At 43.8% G+C, this 22669-nt stretch overlaps 1 protein-coding gene and 1 long non-coding RNA gene across 2 annotated transcripts; both read left to right on the top strand.

The window, feature by feature from the left end:
• The first annotated feature begins 562 nt into the window (after positions 1–562).
• Positions 563–10216, top strand: LOC115175368 (ataxin-1-like). The gene is made up of 2 exons (XM_029734593.1): positions 563–2998; positions 7992–10216. The coding sequence occupies exons 1-2, from the start codon at positions 1079–1081 to the stop codon at positions 8604–8606; spliced, it is 2535 nt and encodes an 844-aa protein (XP_029590453.1). The 5' UTR covers positions 563–1078; the 3' UTR covers positions 8607–10216.
• LOC115175369 (uncharacterized) lies at positions 4809–5118 on the top strand. Its single transcript, XR_003872030.1, has 3 exons — positions 4809–4822; positions 4886–4983; positions 5037–5118. It is a non-coding gene; the product is annotated as an uncharacterized LOC115175369 (long non-coding RNA).
• Positions 10217–22669: the final 12453 nt, after the last annotated feature.

The following is a 22669-nucleotide window of genomic DNA, read 5'->3' as shown; positions in this document are numbered from 1 at the left end:
CTACCTGAGTAATACATACTGTAGAAGCTTGTGACACACAGACACACACACTCTGTTTAGCCATGTTAGGACTGAGAGTTGACAGGTAGCTGTGTGTGTGTGTGTGTGTGTGTGTGTGTGTGTGTGTGTGTGTGTGTGTGTGTGTGTGTGTGTGTGTGTGTGTGTGTGTGTGTGTGTGTGTGTGTAGCTGCGTGAACATTATTAATGAGCTTCACACTGAGTATTTCCCCGCTCTCACCGACGCAACACACAAAATACTCGCAGATGGCAGAAATTGATGATTACACACAAACACACAAATGTAAGTGTGCGTCTCATCTTCCCAGGATGGGCATTGAAATGCCCTTTAACCCCAATTCTCTCTCCTCTTGTTGTAATGGGTCACTGTATGATAAAGAAATGATTCTATTGTGTGTGTGTGTGTGTGTGTGTGTGTGTGTGTGTGTGTGTGTGTGTGTGTGTGTGTGTGTGTGTGTGTGTGTGTGTGTGTGTGTGTGTGTGTGTGTGTGTGTGTTTGAGAGAGCCTAATCTAACATGTTTGCTCTCTGTGTTCCCCAGGTTGCTGCTGCCGTCCAGAAGGCTAGCTCACAGAGGGAAATGATTCCGCATGAAGCTGACAGACGGCTCTCCTCCTCTCTCCACGACAACGCCGGGTGTGACTCGGGCTGCTCTCACGGCAACAGCAGGTGTGCCGCTCTCTGCTCTCTGCTGAGCCAGAGCCAGGCGTTGGACAGACGCTGAACTACCCCTTCCCTCCCTCTCTACCTCCTCCACCCTCCTACCTACCTACCTACCTTCCCCCTCCAGTCTCCCAGTCTCCTGGTCCTACCCACCCACACAACCAGCAGGAGGGCCTACTCTGTCAACGAGGAAAACCAGGCCAAGGAGAGGGAGAGAGAGAGAGAGTGTGAGCAAGCCAAAGACAGGAATGAAAGAGAATGTGAACGAGGCAGAGACATAAACAGAGCAGAAAGAGAACTAGAGAGTTGGTGTGAAAAGAGAGACAGGCACATCTGCCGTTGCCGTGGGAGCAACGCGTGTCTATGTGACAGAAAGTCTAGAGAGAAAAGACAACAGTATGAAGTCCAACCATGAGCGCAGCAACGAGTGTCTGCCCCCCAAAAAGAGAGATTTCCCAGCCAGCACTGCAGATGAGAGGCCCCTGTTGATGGCGCCCGCCAGCGAGACCCAGCGAGGAGAGAACCTGGCATGGTTGGCCAGCGTAGCTGGCGGGCACAACAGAGACATTAGCGGAGGTAACGGGGATGGCAGTAGAGGTGGGCAGCGTACCAGCACTCCCTGTGAGTCTGACGGGCCCCAATACAAACCGCTATGCTCCACCATTACCACACACTCAGACTTCCTGGTCCCTTCCTCCATCTGTTCCTCCTCTTCATCACATCAGTCCAGAGTGGTGACCACATCGCTCCCTGCCATGTACAGCTCTCCTCTGTCCCAACCAGGGGGAACCATCCACTACACCCAGATTCCCCACAACCTTCAGTTCATCAGTTCCCCTTACACAGGCCCCTACGCTGGCTACCTCTCCTCCCAGCCCCCTCCTCTACCCACCTCCACATCCCAACGCTCCCACCCTGACCCCTACCCCAACACCACCATCACCTCCAAGCTGGACCAGCACCACTCTGTGGGTCCGGGTCGCCCCCCACCACAGTCCCTACCCCCAGGCCTGGCTGTATCGGACACTGGCCCCCAGTACGTCCAGCTCTCTGGTTCCTCTCAGAGTGTGGCCCCCCGGACTGCCCCCTTGCCCCACGGAGGGACCCACCACCTGCACCACGACCCCCACCGCACCCTGGCCTTCAGCGGGGGCTCCCAGGTGCTGGTACAGTATGCGGGCTCGGGCTCCGAGGGGCCCCTGACTAAGAGAGAGGAGGGCCGGCCCAGGGAGCTGCACAATGGAGAGCTGGAGAAGAGGGGCCGCTTTGAGAGGAAGGAAAGCAAAGGATCCCCATCCTCTTCCTCCTCTTCTTCCTCCTCTTCCTCCCATCACCAGCTCCACCAGCAGCAGAGCTCTCACCATCACTATGAGACCTATACCTCCCATGATGCCTCAGGGCTACGGACCTCTCTCATGCTCGTCCCCAACAGTCACGGAGGACAAGACCACCAGAGTCCCGAAAAACTACCCCTCTCCTCTGCCTTGCACCCAGAGAAAGGCAGCCTCCTCCTGGGTAAACCTGTGTACCGCACCTCCTCCTCCACCTCCTCCACGTTCACCTTCCCCCCTGCGCTCAATGTGGAGAGTCTTAAGGCAGCCGTCAGCTCCCTGCCCCCCCACACTCACACAGTCATCCAGCCCACACACAACGCCAGCGATGCATCGCCCCTCTCCCTGGGCCAACTCTCCACCAACTTCTACCAGGCTGGCCCCGGTGGGCAGCCCATCATCGGCTATCTGTCTGGGGGTGCAGGGGGTCAACAGTACCACACCAGCCTGTCCCAGCACCTGCTCATCCCAGGGGCCTCAGGGTCTCAACCTATCATCATCCCCGTCAGTGGGGCCGGGGTCACCAACCTGGAGGCTGGCCATACTGCCCACATAGCCACCACAAGCCAACCACAGCCCTTCCCTGCCACACTCCCCCACACCTACGTCGCCACCACCACCACTAACCCCAGAGAGGAGCATCTATTTGAGGTCCCGGCCCCCTACCCTCCTCTGTCCCACCCTGCTGGGGCCGGGGGGAGCGTGGTCCAGGCCCAGCTACACCTCCCGGTGGTCCCAACCCCTCAGGCCCCCTCCTCAGCCCCCTCAGGCTCCTCGCTGCCCGCCTACTTTATCAAGGGCTCCATCATCCAGCTGGCGGACGGGGAGCTGAAGCATGTGGAGGACCTGAAGACGGAGGACTTCATCCAGAGCGCTGAGATCAGCAGCGAGCTGAAGATAGACTCGTCCACTGTAGAACGCATCGACGACAGCCACACACACAACTTTGCCATCGTACAGTTCTCCGTGGGTGAGCACCGCGCTCAGGTAAGAGAACACTTTTCTTTATAGAACTTCATGAATATCAAAACAAACAAACGCTAATCATGTTTGTGCATCAATATAACATTGATATTCACAAGTGGGCAGAGGTGCTAACCCGTGCCTGGGCACCTCAATCGATTATTGAATAACTCCCTGTGTGTTGATAGTAGAGACTTACTGTGTCTTGTAGTGCCTGCAGCTCCGTCCTCTCTTTCCACCGGTATAAAGCCTGCACCTGGGGCTTGTGAAGGCGGTGTTTGTCAACACATGAGAGGATCCGGACAATACATTTGTCATGAAATCAAATCATCTGTAAAACCCAAACTGTCTGAGCGACAAACTAATAAGCATTGAAAGGGGAGACTCACACAAACAACACAAAGGTGTCGGTTATTTTGCTCTATGACTCATACAAGTTTCAGAGGAGTCGTCACCTTTTTGGGGGTGGGGGGGTACCATACTTACATTCAAAATACTTACACTCAAACTGTTTTTAAATACAACAGATTCTGTTCAAACAGCCGTGGGCCCAACTCATGGGAATATCCCCACCCCATGAGCCCAAATATAGGATGGTATCTGTGATTGGGCGTTGCATACTGTTGGCCTATCATATGGACTGGAATTAGGCACCTCTTTACCATGATTCTGGGAGAGAACGCGCCATGGTGATGGTTCAGTGATGTGTTCAGGACAGAGGTTGAATGGTTTAGTCTTACTGGAATAGATGAATGAGGCTGTCAGCTGAGACAAACATTCACGTCCAAATATTTTACATCTCCCCTCTTTATGAATTTTTCCCAATGAATGAATTACATTTCATTTTCGTGTCAAATCACCAATTGGCAACCCATCCCATATGGGATTAATTGACACATAAACATGTATTATTTGTATGTATTTCCATCTCTGTCATATGAAAACGCTGGCATGTGTGGTGCGCATTAGACTGGTGTTTTCCCGCTACTTGCATTCTGGGACATTCGCGTGTGTTACCATGTAGCCATTGCTGCGCTTATAATGTGAGCAAATAATATTTGATCAACATTTTAAATGTTCTGATTTGTTCCATCAGCCTCTTTGTGTTTATAGGCAATGCAGGCTATTATAGACAGCAGGTCCACTGGGCGTTCGTTGTAGGCTACGTGCAGGCTATTATAGACAGCAGGTCCACTGGGCGTTCGTTGTAGGCTACGTGCAGGCTATTATAGACAGCAGGTCCACTGGGCGTCCGTTGTAGGCTACGTGCAGGCTATTTTAGACAGCAGGTCCACTGGGCGTCCGTTGTAGGCTACGTGCAGGCTATTATAGACAGCAGGTCCACTGGGCGTCCGTTGTAGGCTACGTGCAGGCTATTATAGACAGCAGGTCCACTGGGCATCCGTTGTAGGCTACGTGCAGGCTATTATAGACAGCAGGTCCACTGGGTGTCCGTTGTAGGCTACGTGCAGGCTATTATAGACAGCAGGTCCACTGGGCGTCCGTTGTAGGCTACGTGCAGGCTATTTTAGACAGCAGGTCCACTGGGCTTCCGTTGTAGGCTACGTGCAGGCTATTATAGACAGCAGGTCCACTGGGCGACAGTTGTAGGCTACGTGATTAGTGTTGATAGGCTATAGTTTAGATGTAGTCTCCTATATGATTAGTGTTGATAGACTATAGTTTAGGTGTAGTCTCCTATATGATTAGTGTTGATAGACTATAGTTTAGGTGTAGTCTCCTATATGATTAGTGTTGATAGGCTATAGTTTAGGTGTAGTCTCCTATATGATTAGTGTTGATAGACTATAGTTTAGATGTAGTCTCCTATATGATTAGTGTTGATAGGTGACAGTAGGCTATAGTTTAGGTGTAGTCTCCTATATGATTAGTGTTGATAGATGACAGTAGACTATAGTTTAGGTGTAGTCTCCTATATGATTAGTGTTGATAGACTATAGTTTAGGTGTAGTCTCCTATATGATTAGTGTTGATAGACTATAGTTTAGGTGTAGTCTCCTATATGAATAGTGTTGATAGATGACAGTAGACTATAGTTTAGGTGTAGTCTCCTATATGATTAGTGTTGATAGACTATAGTTTAGGTGTAGTCTCCTATATGATTAGTGGTGATAGGTGACAGTAGACTATAGTTTAGGTGTTGTCTCCTATATGATTAGTGTTGATAGGTGACAGTAGACTATAGTTTAGGTGTAGTCTCCTATATGATTAGTGTTGATAGACTATAGTTTAGGTGTAGTCTCCTATATGATTAGTGTTGATAGACTATAGTTTAGGTCTAGTCTCCTATATGATTAGTGTTGATAGACTATAGTTTAGGTGTAGTCTCCTATATGATTAGTGTTGATAGATGACAGTAGGCTATAGTTTAGGTGTAGTCTCCTATATGATTAGTGTTGATAGACTATAGTTTAGGTGTAGTCTCCTATATGATTAGTGTTGATAGGTGACAGTAGACTATAGTTTAGGTGTAGTCTCCTATATGATTAGTGTTGATAGGTGACAGTAGACTATAGTTTAGGTGTAGTCTCCTATATGATTAGTGTTGATAGACTATAGTTTAGGTGTAGTCTCCTATATGATTAGTGTTGATAGGCTATAGTTTAGGTGTAGTCTCCTATATGATTAGTGTTGATAGACTATAGTTTAGGTGTAGTCTCCTATATGATTAGTGTTGATAGGCTATAGTTTAGGTGTAGTCTCCTATATGATTAGTGTTGATAGACTATAGTTTAGGTGTAGTCTCCTATATGATTAGTGTTGATAGACTATAGTTTAGGTGTAGTCTCCTATGTGATTAGTGTTGATAGATGACAGTAGACTATAGTTTAGGTGTAGTCTCCTATGTGATTAGTGTTGATAGATGACAGTAGACTATAGTTTAGGTGTAGTCTCCTATATGATTAGTGTTGATAGACTATAGTTTAGGTGTAGTCTCCTATATGATTAGTGTTGATAGACTATAGTTTAGGTGTAGTCTCCTATATGATTAGTGTTGATAGGCTATAGTTTAGGTGTAGTCTCCTATATGATTAGTGTTGATAGACTATAGTTTAGGTGTAGTCTCCTATATGATTAGTGTTGATAGGTGACAGTAGACTATAGTTTAGGTGTAGTCTCCTATATGATTAGTGCTGATAGACTATAGTTTAGGTGTAGTCTCCTATATGATTAGTGTTGATAGATGACAGTAGGCTATTGTTTAGGTGTAGTCTGCTATATGATTAGTGTTGATAGATGACAGTAGACTATAGTTTAGGTGTAGTCTCCTATATGATTAGTGTTGATAGGTGACAGTAGACTATAGTTTAGGTGTAGTCTCCTATATGATTAGTGTTGATAGATGACAGTAGGCTATAGTTTAGGTGTAGTCTCCTATATGATTAGTGTTGATAGATGACAATAGACTATAGTTTAGGTGTAGTCTCCTATATGATTAGTGTTGATAGACTATAGTTTAGGTGTAGTCTCCTATATGATTAGTGTTGATAGACTATAGTTTAGGTCTAGTCTCCTATATGATTAGTGTTGATAGACTATAGTTTAGGTGTAGTCTCCTATATGATTAGTGTTGATAGATGACAGTAGGCTATAGTTTAGGTGTAGTCTCCTATATGATTAGTGTTGATAGACTATAGTTTAGGTGTAGTCTCCTATATGATTAGTGTTGATAGGTGACAGTAGACTATAGTTTAGGTGTAGTCTCCTATATAACTCGTTTTGATAGATGACAGTAGGCTACAGTTAGCACATTTTAACCTGTGTTATTAAGCTATATAAAACTACAGGTGTTGATGTGTTTGGCTGCATTTCAGATCTATTTTGTTCGAGAGGGAGGGGAGCGAGAGAGAGAGAGAGAGAGAGAGAGGGAGAGAGAGAGAGAGAGAGAGAGAGAGAAAATTATTTTGATAGAATGCTCTGATCCCAATTACTGTCCCCGCACCGCACGGAGAGAAAGAAAACTGCACATTTTGATGCAGCAGGAAAAAATCTCTGCGACAAAAGAGTGATCAAGTTAAGATCCGACATCTGTATCTCTCAGATATAGGACAGTCAAACCTTATTCCTTATGATTCTTTTTTTGACTGTCTGTTTTGCCATGTACAAATGTGTTATTCAATGCCTTTCTATGGGCTAAAGCAGTAAGACAAAACGTTTCATTAAATAATTGTTTATACCTACAGGGCTCCTAAAATGCTTAATCAAATGGCTAAATGATCCATTTTATGACCATCTTATAACATGTTAGCTTAGTAGATATTGCGATCTAAGGGCTTAGACCTGTGCCTAGAATGACATGAAATGTTTACGTCAAGAACACAATGTATTTATATCAGGTTTATTCCATAGACTATATTATGGATCAGTTCTTTCAAGTTTTCTGGTTTTCCAGTTTGGTTTTGTTTGAGCTGTCCCTTGTTTCTCTCCCTCTCTCTCTCTCTTTCTGTCTCTCTCTCGTTATCTCCCCCCTCTCTCTCTCCCCCATCTCTCTCTCTCTCTCTCTCTCTCTCTCTCTCTCTCTCTCTCCCCCTCTCCCTCTCTCTCTCTCTCTCTCTCTCTCCCCCTCTCCCCTCTCTCTCTCTCTCTCTCTCTCTCTCTCTCTCTTTCTGTCTCTCTCTCGTTATCTTCCCCTCTCTCTCTCTCCCCCTCTCCCCACCTCTCCCTCTCTGTATGTCTCTCTCTCTCTCTCTCTCTCTCTCGTTCTCTCTGTCTCTTTTTCTCTCTCTTTCTGTCTCTCTCTCGTTCTCTCTCTCTTTCTCTCTCCTTCTGTCTCTCTCTCTCATTCTCAGTCCTAACTATCTCCCTCCATTCTCTGTCATAACTCCCTCCCTCCTGTCTCTGTCTCTGAAACAAGGTCAGCATTTCATTCTTCTCGTCTTCTGTGGTTTTCTGATGTTTCTTTGAGATGGTTTCTTCTCTGAGTATATATATATGATGTCTGACGTTTAACTTGTTTTTCTCCTGTCTGTTCTCTCTCTCTCCATCTCTCCCCCAGGTGAGTGTGGAGGTGCAGGTAGAGTATCCCTTCTTCGTATTCGGCCAGGGCTGGTCGTCGTGCTGCCCGGACCGGACCACTCAGCTGTTAGAACTACCCTGCACAAAGCTCTCAGTGGGGGACGTCTGCATCTCCCTCACCCTGAAGAACCTGAGGAATGGCTCACTGAAGAAGACCCAGCAGACCCAGAACCAGGCCATGGAAATCACTACTAGCTGCAACATGGGCTCCATCCACGGGCCCCTCAAACCCTCCAGATCTTCCCGGGGTGGAAGGGGGTCAGCCAGGCATGGGGAGCAGGAGAACGGGGTGGGCCATAGAGGCTCCAGGGGAAGTGGGGGAATGGTGGTTGAAGGTGTTCAGTTTGCCTCAGAGAATGGGGAACTGAGGTTCGGCGTCGGGGGGGAGGCCAACTTGAAAGGATGCCAGCCTGGAGATTCAGAATCCAGCAGGGGTGCCGCCAAGCCGGCGAGCCGCAAGAGGAGGTGGTCGGCCCCCGAGGGCCGTCAGGTGGAGAGGAGCGAGGAGGTGCCCCAGTTGACTCTACCCAAACCTTCCTTTATCACTCAGGAGGTAAAAATCAGCATCGAAGGCAGGTCAAATATAGGCAAGTAGTGAAGGCAGGAGATTAAAACAAGACTGTTAATTCAAATAGGGATTGGAGGAGAGATGGAAAAAAGAAAGGATGCCCTCATAAATGTTTTATTTTAACTACTTTGTTTTAGATTTGTTTCTTGTTTCTATTTTCTATCCGGATTTCTGTAGGCTAAATTTGACCCATGTTATCACCTTACATTAAGTCCATGTTAAAATAACATTGTAGTAGATGCGTTCGGCATTACGTAAACGAGCAAACGGGGCAATTGCTTTGGGTTTTTTCAACAAATCTCTGGGCAAGGGGTTTTGTGAAGTATAGTACATGTTTTATTGGTGGGTTTGTGGCATGCAAGAGCTCTGCTTGATACCTCTCTGGTCATTTGATGGCTGCAGGTGGACAACTGAATGAAATATGTAGTTAGCTTTCCTATAGGGCCTAGGACATGACTAAGCTGCCATAATGTAGACCGGTGAGTGAGATCACTTCCTGGTAGAGGGCACTACTGACGAGAGTGTTCAGGATGTCGGGACGGAATCACTCTCCATGCCACCCGTTGCCATGGTGGCAGACTGAGTTGATATGATGTCAACTCTCCCGAGCGACTCAAGACGTCTTTAGATAAAACACAGTAAAAAAGGACTTTAACAAATTGAAACCCTCATGAATAGAAGATGATGTATAATAACACCTTTATGTGTCTCTGACAGAAGGTTAGAACTACACATCTAATCCTAAACAAGGGGTCACCAGATGCCTCGACACTCATCTACCTAGACCACTCAGCTAGGTGATGTCACCCAGCAGGGCCAGACCAGCCAGGCGAGGTCATCAGGCCGCGCCACTGGGCCACCATAAAGAGAGAACTCTTCCTTCCTTTGTATTATTTGGGTGACAGTGGAGTCATTCTGTTATTATTCTTGAAACGTTCTGAGTTGATAATGATATATTTAAATGAGTGTCTAAAACTTTGAGGTCAGGGGTCACATACTGTATGTATAATTTGATCCAGGGCAGTTAAGTAAAGTGTTTATTCCTTTATACCCTACATACATTTACAATCACACTGAATGGATGAACTATGGGATTATTAAGAGGAAGAGGATTTTTACTTGGTGCAACCTTTTCCTTTTCATTCTAATGGCAGAAAGAAAGAGCTTATGTCTCAAATGGTCCCCTTTTCCCTATATAGTGCACTGCTTTTACTAAGGCTCTATCCTTATGGGCCCTAGTCAAAAGTAGTGCACAATATAGGGAATAGGGGCCATTTGGAACGCAGTCAGAGAGTCACTGTTGAGTCTTTAGAGAGAGACAGCATGTTGTCTTGAAGCACTTGCATTTGCACACCTGTCACACTCACCAACTGTTGATAACCCAACTATTATTATTGTTATTATTATTGTTATTGTTATTATTGGTCTCTCTTCATTAACACAGTACTGTATGTTTTTGTTATTTTACCTTGAGGAAGAAGTAGAACTCTGTGACAGCAGCACTTTAGAACAGTGAAGGGGTCATCATGATTTCATAGGGTAATGATGATGTCATGGGGTAACAAAGTCACTTGACCTTTGACAGGGATGAATGTGACAGGTGATGGAGCGAGTGCCAGTTAGGAGAGGGAAAGAAAGAGAGAAAGAAAACAGAGGAATATAGAGGATGATATAATAGCAGAAGAGTGTTTTTTTTTTGTTAATGCACTTTCCTCCAATCAGAACATGCTCTTCAAAATATGGATGTGGTCAAAAAATGACACATATCTGCCTTTTCAAGGAAATCAAAATGTCAATGAAGTCCAAAAGGATGGGAATAGGCAGGAACTATGTACAGGTATGTTGTGGACGAGACTGAGAGAGAGTTATAGACGCTCCGGACACAGAATTTTTGAGGTGTGTCTTATACATAATGTATGTACGGGAAGTGTGCATGAATGTAGGTATGTGTAAGTACACACACACCAGAGGAGGCTGGTGGGGGTAGCTATAGGAGGACATGTTCATTGTAATGGCTGGAATGGAATAGATGGAACGGAGTCAAACACACTGTTTCCAGGTGTTTGATGTGTTTGGTACCATTGCATTGATTCCATTCCAGCCATTACAATAAGCCCGTCCTCCTATAGCTCCTCCCACCAGCCTCCTCTGACACACACACACACACAAACACACATGGAATACAGTACCTACCCAGACAGGCCTCTCCTGAAGGTGAGGGAGGACTGTATGTATTTCATACTCGTTGATAAACGTTTAATATGTATCCAAATACATTTGTTGCATAGATGTTTCCCCTTGATGATATAGAGAAGCCAATATATTTGAGTAGGAAACTAAGACGATAGTGATTCTCAGTGGTCTGTGCAGCGTGTGTTTGTGTGTGTGTGTGTGTGTGCGTGTGTGTGTGTGTTTGTATATGTGTATAGAAATATCATATAAGTTAATTTGATATATCCAATGTTAAATGTCCAGGGTTCCTGTTTTTGGAGTTCTACTTAAGAGAATCTTGCAATTTGCACATCTGGAGAGGTAGTCAGTTGGGTGACATGACTTTTTTGGCTGTGTCCAAAATGGCGCCCCTTTTCCCTATATAGTGCACTGACCAAAAGTAGTGCACTATATAGGGAATAGAAAGCCATTTCAGATACAACTATGTTTTCAGCCAGGTTGCACACACAAACACACACACTCACACAAACACACAGTGAGCTGAAACCATAGAGATAGGTAGAGGACTCATCTTTGTATCTGTGCCATTATAGTGTCTGTGACAACCTCAATGGCACTGTCCATGCTATCTCCATTTTAAAGTAGTCAATTTTCATCTTCACTATTGGCTGGTCCCTCCTGATGACCCGGTTGGGCATGACTCCAACAGGGTCACCAGGAGGGATCAGCCAATGAAGTTGGACGTCCCACCCAGTTGACTACATTAAAATGTTGGAATCCCTCAATGGTGCTTCCCATGCTAATACGACCTTTTGGCCACTAGAGGCCTCTATCATTCTCTATGGCTGAAACCCCATTTTACTGAAATGTAGCAGTTACTTAACAAGTGCGCTCCCTGCTGATTGGCTCCGACAATCTTGACTCTGCTCCTCATTGGACAACCACACTGTCAATCACATCTGTGGCATGTCCATGTCCCGCCCACTTGTTGGGGGTTTGGTTGAGAGACAGTGTGGAGGTGTGTCGGTCGGTCTTGGAGTCGGGGGCGGGGCCACCAGCAGGTACACCTGTTGAGCTCTCTGATTGGACTAGATTTTCAGGTGTGTTTAGGTGGTAGAAGATGTGGCAGAGAAGATTGTAGAAGTTGCTTCTAGCCACTGATGTAGGTTGAGATGTTTAGTTCATCCCCCTAAAGGTTAGTGTTAGGTGGGGGAATCTGATCCTAGATCTGTGGTTAAGATGAACTCCTACCTGGAGGGCGTGTGCGGGTGATTGCCGTGGTGATGGACAGATGGTTGTGTGACTTGGACGGATGGATGGATGGATGGATGGATGGATGGATGGAAAAGTCAGATGGATGGTGGTGGTGGTGGTGGCGGGGAGTGAGTAGACAGCCTGTATAAGATTTGAAAATGCTTTATTGTTTTTAATAAAACAGGTTTCTCAGATCAACACCACAGCAGTGCATCTTCATTTTTTATTTTATAACATTCTTTGACTATGTCTTCTAGAACTAATTTCTCTGTGTGTGTGCGTGTACGTGTGTGTGTGTGTGTGTGTGTGTGTGTGTGTGTGTGTGTGTGTGTGTGTGTGTGTGTGTGTGTGTGTGTGTGTGCGCGTGTGGGTGTGTTTCTAAGAATGTGTGAGTCTTTTGTAAGGACAGGATGGATATAACGTTTTTTTGCTTCTAGAGCTTCACCTTGGTAAAATAGCATATATTTAAACCATTACATATATGGTTTTGCATTCACACACATTGAACCAAAAAGAGACCCTAGTTAAGTCTTGTTCTAACTGACTAACCCCTACCTAAATGGGAAAATACAGTAAAACAACGACACACACCTACACCCCTCACCAATCAAATCCTTTCAGGTAAAGTTTTCTAGTGCAAATGCAAAGCATCATGGCAGTGGTGTGGCGGCTGCTTTCCAATAGTTAGACAACAAGCATCTAGCCAGCATGTGTGTAACTATGGATTTGAGGGGTGAAGCTGTGTCTCTAGAGATGGGGGGGTGAAGCTGTGTCTCTAGAGATGGGGGGGTGAAGCTGTGTCTCTAGAGATGGGAGGTGAAGCTGTGTCTCTAGAGATGGGAGGTGAAGCTGTGTCTCAAGAGATGGGGGGTGAAGCTGTGTCTCTAGAGATGGGAGGGTGAAGCTGTGTCTAGAGAGATGGGGGTGAAGCTGTGTCTCTAGAGATGGGGGGTGAAGCTGTGTCTCTAGAGATGGGGGGTGAAGCTGTGTCTCTAGAGATGGGGGGTGAAGCTGTGTCTCTAGAGATGGGGGGTGAAGCTGTGTCTCTAGAGATGGGAGGTGAAGCTGTGTCTCTAGAGATGGGGGGTGAAGCTGTGTCTCTAGAGATGGGGGGGTGAAGCTGTGTCTCTAGAGATGGGGGGTGAAGCTGTGTCTCTAGAGATGGGGGGTGAAGCTGTGTCTCTAGAGATGGGGGGTGAAGCTGTGTCTCTAGAGATGGGGGGTGAAGCTGTGTCTCTAGAGATGGGGGGTGAAGCTGTGTCTCTAGAGATGGGGGGTGAAGCTGTGTCTCTAGAGAGTACACTAGTAAAAAGCCTTCCTGACCATCTCTCTCTCTGACTGGCTGTAACATGTCAATCATTTCATCTAGAAGCTCTCTGCAATAAAAACCGTCTCCCTCATGTTAGGACCAAAATAAAGAGATGCCCACACACCCTTCAAAGAACCCAGCCAGCCATTAACAAACCAGCCTAGTCATTTTAGCACCTTTCAATTCCTATTAAGATGTTGCAGTTGCACGGCCTGTCATTCAGACAATTCAGGGAGATTCTCACATATGCAGTGACAGACAGTCCAATATGGACTACAGTGCCCATAATGCTACACCCACTAGTGTAGGATTTAACCTCTGACCCCTAGTTCAGGTACCCATGACGACACCATAGCCATCCAGCCTCTCTCATACACCCATTTGAACCTCAGCAGCCAGTTAGTTAGTTTAACCTCTGCAACCGCTATCTATCTTCTATCAATGGCATGGCCTTATAGACTGAGTGTACAAAACATGAAATAACATGACTTAGACTGACCAGGTATGGCAGTAGATGCAAGGCACACTGGTTTGTTTGAAGAATTGGAACGCTGCCAGGGTTTTTCATGCTCAACAGTTTCCCGTGTGTATCAAGAATGGTCCAGCACCCAAAGGACATCCAGCCAAATTTACACAATTGTAGGAAGCATTGGAGTCAACATGGGCCAGCATCCCTGTGGAATGTTTTTGAAACCTTGTAGAGTCCATGGGGGTGCAACTAAGTGTATATATATATAGGGTCAGAGGCCTAGTGGACAGGACAGGGTCAGAGGCCTAGTGGACAGGACAGGCTCAGAGGCCTAGTGGACAGGGTCAGAGGCCTAGTGGACAGGACAGGGTCAGAGGCCTAGTGGACAGGACAGGGTCAGAGGCCTAGTGGACAGGACAGGGTCAGAGGCCTAGTGGACAGGACAGGGTCAGAGGCCTAGTGGACAGGGTCAGGGGCCTAGTGGACAGGACAGGGTCAGGGGCCTAGTGGACAGGGTCAGGGGCCTAGTGGACAGGACAGGGTCAGAGGCCTAGTGGACAGGACAGGGTCAGGGGCCTAGTGGACAGGGTCAGGGGCCTAGTGGACAGGACAGGGTCAGAGGCCTAGTGGACAGGGTCAGGGGCCTAGTGGACAGGACAGGGTCAGGGGCCTAGTGGACAGGGTCAGGGGCCTAGTGGACAGGACAGGTAGATTGTAGAGGACAGGACTTAAAGTAAGGGTCATGCAGTCAGGAGATTTAGTATAATGTATATTAAGGTAAGGTTGTATTAAAGTTGTACTACGGTTGTGGGAGGATAAAATACAGATGCAGGGGAGAGCAGAGTTTGTGGCAACTACACATTGTTAGTCTGCCGTTCTTTTTTATTTCTAGTTCAGGAAATCCCCGGTAGTCACCGTTGTTATCAGGATAATGATTCCTGTTGCCTTAGGAAACATACTGTATGTGCAATAGTTGTCTTTGTTGATCATTTTTCTCTCCAAAGTGTGTGTAGCATTGTCCGTCTGATGTTTGTTAGCCATGTACCGTATGTCTTTGTCCGTACCCCTTTGCTTTGGTCCTAAAATATCTTCAATCTCATTAGACTCACGCTAGACTGATTCAGGAAGGATTAGTGCAGAGTAGGTGAATGAAAATGGAGATGGACAGAGCGTGTTGTCTGTGTGTGTAGCTGAAACCAGTCAGGATATGCAGGCCTGCCGCTATGTAGAAGTTTATTTTTGACCTCACTGAATGGAATTCTTTGTCAGTCAACGCTCCAGCTAGCAGTTCATTTGTAGTCAGCCTCTCTATTTCAACAAGCTGGATACTGTAAATTCTACATTCTGCAGTCCAGGAAAACTATGTCAGTCCCAAAAAAAGTTGTATAAAATAAAAAATATGAAAAGGAGAAAGAAAGGTGGAAGTCAGAAAGAAAGACAGAGACAGGCTCTTGGCTATGGAGAGGTGTACTGTACTTGGGGTTGCAAAGCTACTGGTAATTTACCAAAGTTACCGGAATCTTCAGAAATGTTGGTAATTAACAGAAAATGTATGTCAATCTATCGTAACTTTGGTAATTTATATTGAACAACTTTTTAAAAAAGGTATTCATATATAGTATTATTTTTTATACATATCTGTATCCATATTATCCATGAGTTTGTAGTAGATAGACCGTATGGTTCAAGGAAAAAAGTTCCTAATTAATGGAAAGAGTGTCTAATCAACAATGGCATTATTTTCAATTGACTCTGCAACTAGTGACTTTCTTCACAACTGCCCCCAGTTTGACACCAAAACATTGACAACAAATACATATTGACATAGTCTACTAAATGAAAGTGTGTAAAAAACAAAATTATTGATATTTCATATTTTCATACTGAAACGCCAATGTTATTGTCTAAATTGATGGTTTATATTTAAGATGATGTTTTACAGCTTTTTCATAATTATATATATTTTTTAATATTATTATTTAATATATTTCACATGTGACAAGGCCAGCGAGAGGGCCAGAGATAATAACAGACACCTGTGATAATCTGAAATACCCCAAAGGGCCACTAGATGTCTGGTGATAAATTACATAAAATCCTTGAAAGATACCAAAATTCTGGTAGGTTACTGGCAAAATGTGAAAGTTTCCGGTAATATACCCTCCATTTGCAACCTTAACTGTACTTGCTTGGCGAGACATTCTTGGGATGCTTGTGGTGTAGTGTGTGGTGAGATGTGGTATGATGGTAGTACTATGATAGGTCAGAAGTAGAGATGTATAGTGAGAGGTGGTATGATGGTAGTACTATGATGTCAGTAGTAGAGATGTGTAGTGAGACATGATATGATGGTAGTACTATGATAGGTCAGTAGTAGAGATGTATAGTGAGAGGTGGTATGATGGTAGTACTATGGTAGGTAGTAGAGATGTGTAGTGAGACATGATATGATGGTAGTACTATGATAGGTAGTAGAGATGTGTAGTGAGAGGTGGTATGATGGTAGTACTATGATGTCAGTTGTAGAGATGTATAGTGAGAGGTGGTATGATGGTAGTACTATGATGTCAGTTGTAGAGATGTATAGTGAGAGGTGGTATGATGGTAGTACTATGATAGGTAGTAGAGATGTGTAGTGAGACATGGTATGATGGTAGTACTATGATAGGTCAGTAGTAGAGATGTGTAGTGAGACATGGTATGGTGGTAGTACTATGATAGGTCAGTAGTAGAGATGTGTAGTGAGACATGGTATGATGGTAGTACTATGATAGGTAGTAGAGATGTATAGTGAGAGGTGGTATGATGGTAGTACTATGATAGGTAGTAGAGATGTGTAGTGAGACATGGTTTGATAGTAGTACTATGATGCTGTTTATAAAGCCTCTGCTGAAATAAGGAACTTGACTGTTTCAGAAGGAAGATAGGATGTTATGTACTGGTGCTCTGGCCTGGCCTCAGCCCAGTTTAAACTGTCTGGTGTGTTGATAGACATGTTTGACAAAAAGCATAGTTACATAGATATATGTGTGTGTATCCTTATTTTGTTTCAACTTGAGATGAGGTTGTCCCCACCAGCCTTTTGTAATTATGTTGTTTTGTTTCTGTGTGTGTATGCACTTGTGTGTGGGTATGTGTGCCTGTGTGTGTGTGTGTGTGTGTGTGTGTGTGTGTGTGTGTGTGTGTGCGTGCGTGCGTGCGTGCGTGCGTGTGTGCGTGTGTGTGTGTGCCTGTGTGTGTGCGTGTGTGTGCGTGTGTGCCTGTGTGTGTGCCTGTGTGTGTGCCTGTGTGTGTGCGTGTGTGTGTGTGTGGTGTTCTCTCCTATGGACTCTGATCACTAGCCCTAACACTCATAAGGTCCAGAGAGAAAAGACAGAAAACAGTCATTATTACCTTCTGTATTAGTGGGGACCACTTTTGTAAAACCAACCAATAAAGATGCACATAGTCGACTAACGGCGTAGACTTGGTACTGTTTCCAGCACTTTCTAAACCCAGAGGAACGGATCTGGTCTAAACCCTCATCTCAGACCAAGGCCTTTCCCAGAGGTATAACATTCATTCAAACAGAGAATGAAAGAGAGAGAGAGAGAGAGAGAGAGAGAGAGAGAGAGAGAGAGAGAGAGAGAGAGAGAGAGAGAGAGAGAGAGAGAGACAGAGAGAGAGAGAGAGAGAGAGAGAGAGAGTAGGAGATGGGAGAGTAGGAGATGGGAGAGACTGTTCAGATTCATTTCTTTGCACACGGCCTGGTTGAAGAACCGTAGTGTTTCCACTCTTTCATTTCGCCTGCCGTCCGACATGTTCTTGGGTCCAACGTGTTGAGACGCGAGGCGGTTTCTTGGTACCGTGTTTCTAAACAGAAGGGCCTTTTTCATGGACACACACCCACTTTTCTGTGTTCAGTTTGGTCCTATAGTATAAAAGACCTTTGGTTTCTTTATTAATTTACCTTTTTCAGAATAGATGGGTTAGCTGACAACGTCATGAAAACTACGGGCATGCTTCAAAGGGGCAGAGGTCCATGTGTTGTGGTTCTGGATGGCCAGATAGCTAGCAACAAGACAAGAAGCTGCCATGTGGGGAATCGTAGGTGGCTCGTTTCAGCTAGTTTCATCTTGTTCTTGATACTATGTCTTGTTTTGACTGATGTCACATCAATGCTAATATGGCAAAAATTCACTAGCTAGCTAACCAACAACTGTAACTATGTATTTGAGAGACAACAAGTGCTCATTGTGCAAATATATTTAAGTTTTCAAAAAACAATAGGGACGAAATATAGTTGACATGTTATCAACCATGTAAGCCAACCCCGTCTGTTTTTCCCCATAGTTACGCACACGTGCGTTTTGTTGCTAAACAACCAACCCGTCTATAGGACCTTTTCCGGTTTCCACTACTTACCACAGCCACAAAGTAAAAAATTGGCTATATGGTTAAAATGCATGTAAACACAAATCAGCTTTTTGTTCTTATTTTAAGGTTAGGCATAAGGTTAGCAGTGTGATTAGGGTTAGGTTTAAAATCCCATTTTAAGAAGAGAATTTGTTGAAATAGGTGGGGTTTATGACTTTGTGACTGTGGTACCTAGTGACAACCACCTTTTCCTTGTGTTGGTCTCCTTTGTAGCACTCGAGACGTGATTGGACGTCTGTTTAGGGAATGTGTCATGTGACTTTCTGACAAGCCTCCTCATTGGAGGAGCACACCCAGCTGACCTTGTCTGTTTTTATTGGCTTATTTACTTACTTCTTGCACAAATAACTAATAATATGAATGTTGGTATGAGCTTCAGCGTTTCAAAATGAAAAGTAATGTGTTGTTGTTTTTATTGTTTATCGCCATGTTGTTGTTTTACTTTTGTTTCTTTCTTGGCAAAAAGATTTTGGCACCTTTTTGGTTTTAAAATGAACAGAATTCAATCAGGATTCCTTTGTTAAAACTTGACTGTTGTTTGACGTCTTGTCAATAAATGTCCGTACCGCTGGATAACCAACTCAGGCAGAGAAACCGTAAACACGTCCACAAACCCAATGGTTAAGTTTCACCTCGATTTAATGTGGATGGGCTGTTCCATATGGATTATTACTATTTTGAATGATTATATTTATATAATAAATATATAAATATAATGTATTGTATGGATTATTGTTCTGATATTTTTATATGCTGGAAATGGCTGCATGCTCTCAATGTGGAGGTTCAGTAAGGATAAACGGGTTGTCCTGGTCCTGCAGTGAAGTAGCATCATCTATCTTTATCCCACTCTATCTACAATGACCAGCTGACAGACAAACATACAGTCACTCACTCTGACCTCTCACCTTTGACCCCTACACACTGAATGCCAGGGATGGGTCTTCTGTCAGCTGGGGTTCATTAAATGTTGTCTGTCTACTGGTCACAACACACAGCCTAGTGGTTAAAGATACGCCTGGGAGTGGGACTCTGGTCAAACTGGACATGTGGGGACATCCGCATTGCTGACTGCCAGTCACTTGGAGAAAGAACTGAGACACAACACAAGAACTGTTAAGGTAGGCAAGGAAAGACTTGATAGCCATAGCAGGCCAGACCCATCCAACAACCATCTCCTGTTGTAAAGATCCTGTATTAAAACCACACCAACCCGTGTCTGTCACTGTCCTCCATAGCAAACCAAATGGTCAGTGTATTACAGATCTGTAACAACACACCTCTTAAGAAGAAAAAAAGAAAAGAAACCTTCAAGAAATGGGCAAATAAATGTGCTTAGATTTTTAAAATATTGCCAATGAATAATCTATCAAATATTGTAGGCTACTTCTGTAATATAATATTTCAAACAAACATTCATAGCCCATACATCCCCCACTCCTCAACCCAACTGACAATGTTTAATAAAAGAGGGAGCAAACCAAAAACAAAGACGTTGTCATGGTTTCAGCACCAAGACAGGACATGCTTTCTCCAGGACACACTGGCCCCTGTGTTTGTATCGCTGAGTTCTGGAATCATAGAAAACAGGAGCTCCTCCTAGTGTCTGCCCAGTGACATGACACCACACTACCTGCTTACTGTGGCCTACAACACTGTTGGACAAGGTGTCTCGTCTTAACTGGTGTTGAAGGGGGAGAGAAAACAACAGGTGGTACATTACAACTTTGTACGCACGCATTTCCAACTTCCTGGTTCTTTTAGCTGTTGTTATTGTTTTTGTTTAGAGTTTAAACCTACAGGAGGGTATCTCTTCAGGAACAGGGTTGGAGTTTAAACCTACTGGACGGTAGCTTTACAGGAACAGGGTTGGAGTTAAAACCTACAGGAGGGTAGCTTTTTAGGAACAGGGATGGAGTTTAAACCTACAGGACGGTATCTTTCCAGGAACAGGGTTGGAGTTTAAATGTACAGGAGAGTAGCTTTCCAGGAACAGGGTTGGAGTTAAAACATACAGGACGGTAGCTTTTCAGGAACAGGGTTGGAGTTTAAACCTGCTGGACGGTAGCTCTCCAGGAACAGGGTTGGAGAGCCCTGTTCTATTGTATGGAAATATTGTGCAGTATTGGCTAGCCCAGCATTTCCCAAACTCGGTCCTGGGGACCCCAAGTGGTACACGTATAAAACCTCAGCCAGTAAAATATAAAACCTTACTCAGCCAGTAAAATATAAAACCTTACTCAGCCAGTAAAATATAAAACCTTAGTCAGTAAAATATAAAACCTCAGCCAGTAAAATATAAAACCTCAGTCAGTAAATATAAAACCTCAGCCAGTAAAATATAAAACCTTAGTCAGTAAAATATAAAACCTCAGTCAGTAAAATATAAAACCTCAGTCAGTAAAATATAAAACCTCAGTCAGTAAAATATAAAACCTCAGCCAGTAAAATATAAAACCTCAGCCAGTAAAATATAAAACCTCAGCCAGTAAAATATAAAACCTCAGTCAGTAAAATATAAAACCTTACTCAGTAAAATATAAAACCTCAGTCAGTAAAATATAAAACCTCAGCCAGTAAAATATAAAACCTTAGTCAGTAAAATATAAAACCTCAGCCAGTAAAATATAAAACCTCAGCCAGTAAATATAAAACCTCAGCCAGTAAAATATAAAACCTCAGCCAGTAAAATATAAAACCTCAGTCAGTAAAATATAAAACCTCAGTCAGTAAAATATAAAACCTCAGCCAGTAAAATATAAAACCTTACTCAGCCAGTAAAATATAAAACCTCAGCCAGTAAAATATAAAACCTCAGTCAGTAAAATATAAAACCTCAGTCAGTAAAATATAAAACCTCAGTCAGTAAAATATAAAACCTCAGCCAGTAAAATATAAAACCTCAGCCAGTAAAATATAAAACCTCAGCCAGTAAAATATAAAACCTTAGTCAGTAAAATATAAAACCTCAGTCAGTAAAATATAAAACCTCAGCCAGTAAAATATAAAACCTCAGCCAGTAAAATATAAAACCTCAGTCAGTAAAATATAAAACCTCAGCCAGTAAAATATAAAACCTTAGTCAGTAAAATATAAAACCTTACTCAGCCAGTAAAATATAAAACCTCAGCCAGTAAAATATAAAACCTCAGCCAGTAAAATATAAAACCTCAGTCAGTAAAATATAAAACCTTACTCAGCCAGTAAAATATAAAACCTCAGTCAGTAAAATATAAAACCTCAGCCAGTAAAATATAAAACCTCAGTCAGTAAAATATAAAACCTTTCTCAGCCAGTAAAATATAAAACCTCAGCCAGTAAAATATAAAACCTTACTCAGTCAGAAAAATATAAAACCTTACAAAGTGCACAGGCTTTATCTGTTATCTGGAAAAGAGAAAACCTTACTTGTTTTCTTTTGTTTCCATATGTGTGCATTTTGTGTAAGATATTGTACTTGCACTAGCTTTTCATATAAAAATCTTATAAAGGTTACAATTGAAATTGTGGTGTGTCTATTTGTAGGATACACTCGTCTCAAGTTTCTTGGATTCAATGTTTTTTTCTTTGATGGTGCTTGCAGGTTTTCTAGTTAGAATCTATTCAATTCTTGTAACAAATAATAAAACAATATTTGATCCAGGTTGTGAATACATTTTGTTTTTGATCAAATAAGATAGTCTTTATTCTAGTAGTACTTTATTGTTTTATTATAAACTGGTTGGTTCGAGCCCTGAATTATGATTGGCTGACAGCCGTGGTATACCACGGGTATGACAAACATGTATTTTTACTGCTCTGATTACGTTGGTAACCAGTTTATAGTAGCATTAAGGCACCTCGGGGGTTTGTGGTATATACAGTGAGGGAAAAAAGTATTTGATCCCCTGCTGAGTGTGTACATTTGCCCACTGACAAAGAAATGATCAGTCTATAATTTTAATGGTAGGTTTATTTGAACAGTGAGAGACAGAATAACAACAAAAAAATCCAGAAAAACGCATGTCAAAAATGTTATACAATGATTTGCATTTTAATGAGGGAAATAAGTATTTGACCCTCTGCAAAACATGACTTAGTACTTGGTGGCAAAACCCTTGTTGGTAATCACAGAGGTCAGATGTTTCTTGTAGTTGGCCACCAGGTTTGCGCACATTTCAGGAGGGATTTTGTCCCACTCCTCTTTGCAGATCTTCTCCAAGTCATTAAGGTTTCGAGGCTGACGTTTGGCAACTCGAACCTTCAGCTCCCTCCACAGATTTTCTATGGGATTAAGGTCTGGAGACTGGCTAGGCCACTCCAGGACCTTAATGTGCTTCTTCTTGAGCCACTCCTTTGTTGCCTTGGCCGTGTGTTTTGGGTCATTGTCATGCTGGAATACCCATCCACGACCCATTTTCAATGCCCTGGCTGAGGGAAGGAGGTTCTCACCCAAGATTTGACGGTACATGGCCCCATCCATCGTCCCTT

Source organism: Salmo trutta, chromosome 36 (assembly GCF_901001165.1).
Source record: "Salmo trutta chromosome 36, fSalTru1.1, whole genome shotgun sequence".
Lineage (NCBI taxonomy): Eukaryota > Metazoa > Chordata > Actinopteri > Salmoniformes > Salmonidae > Salmo > Salmo trutta.
Note: the sequence above shows the minus strand (reverse complement) of the source record. Positions and strands in the feature narration are given on the sequence as shown.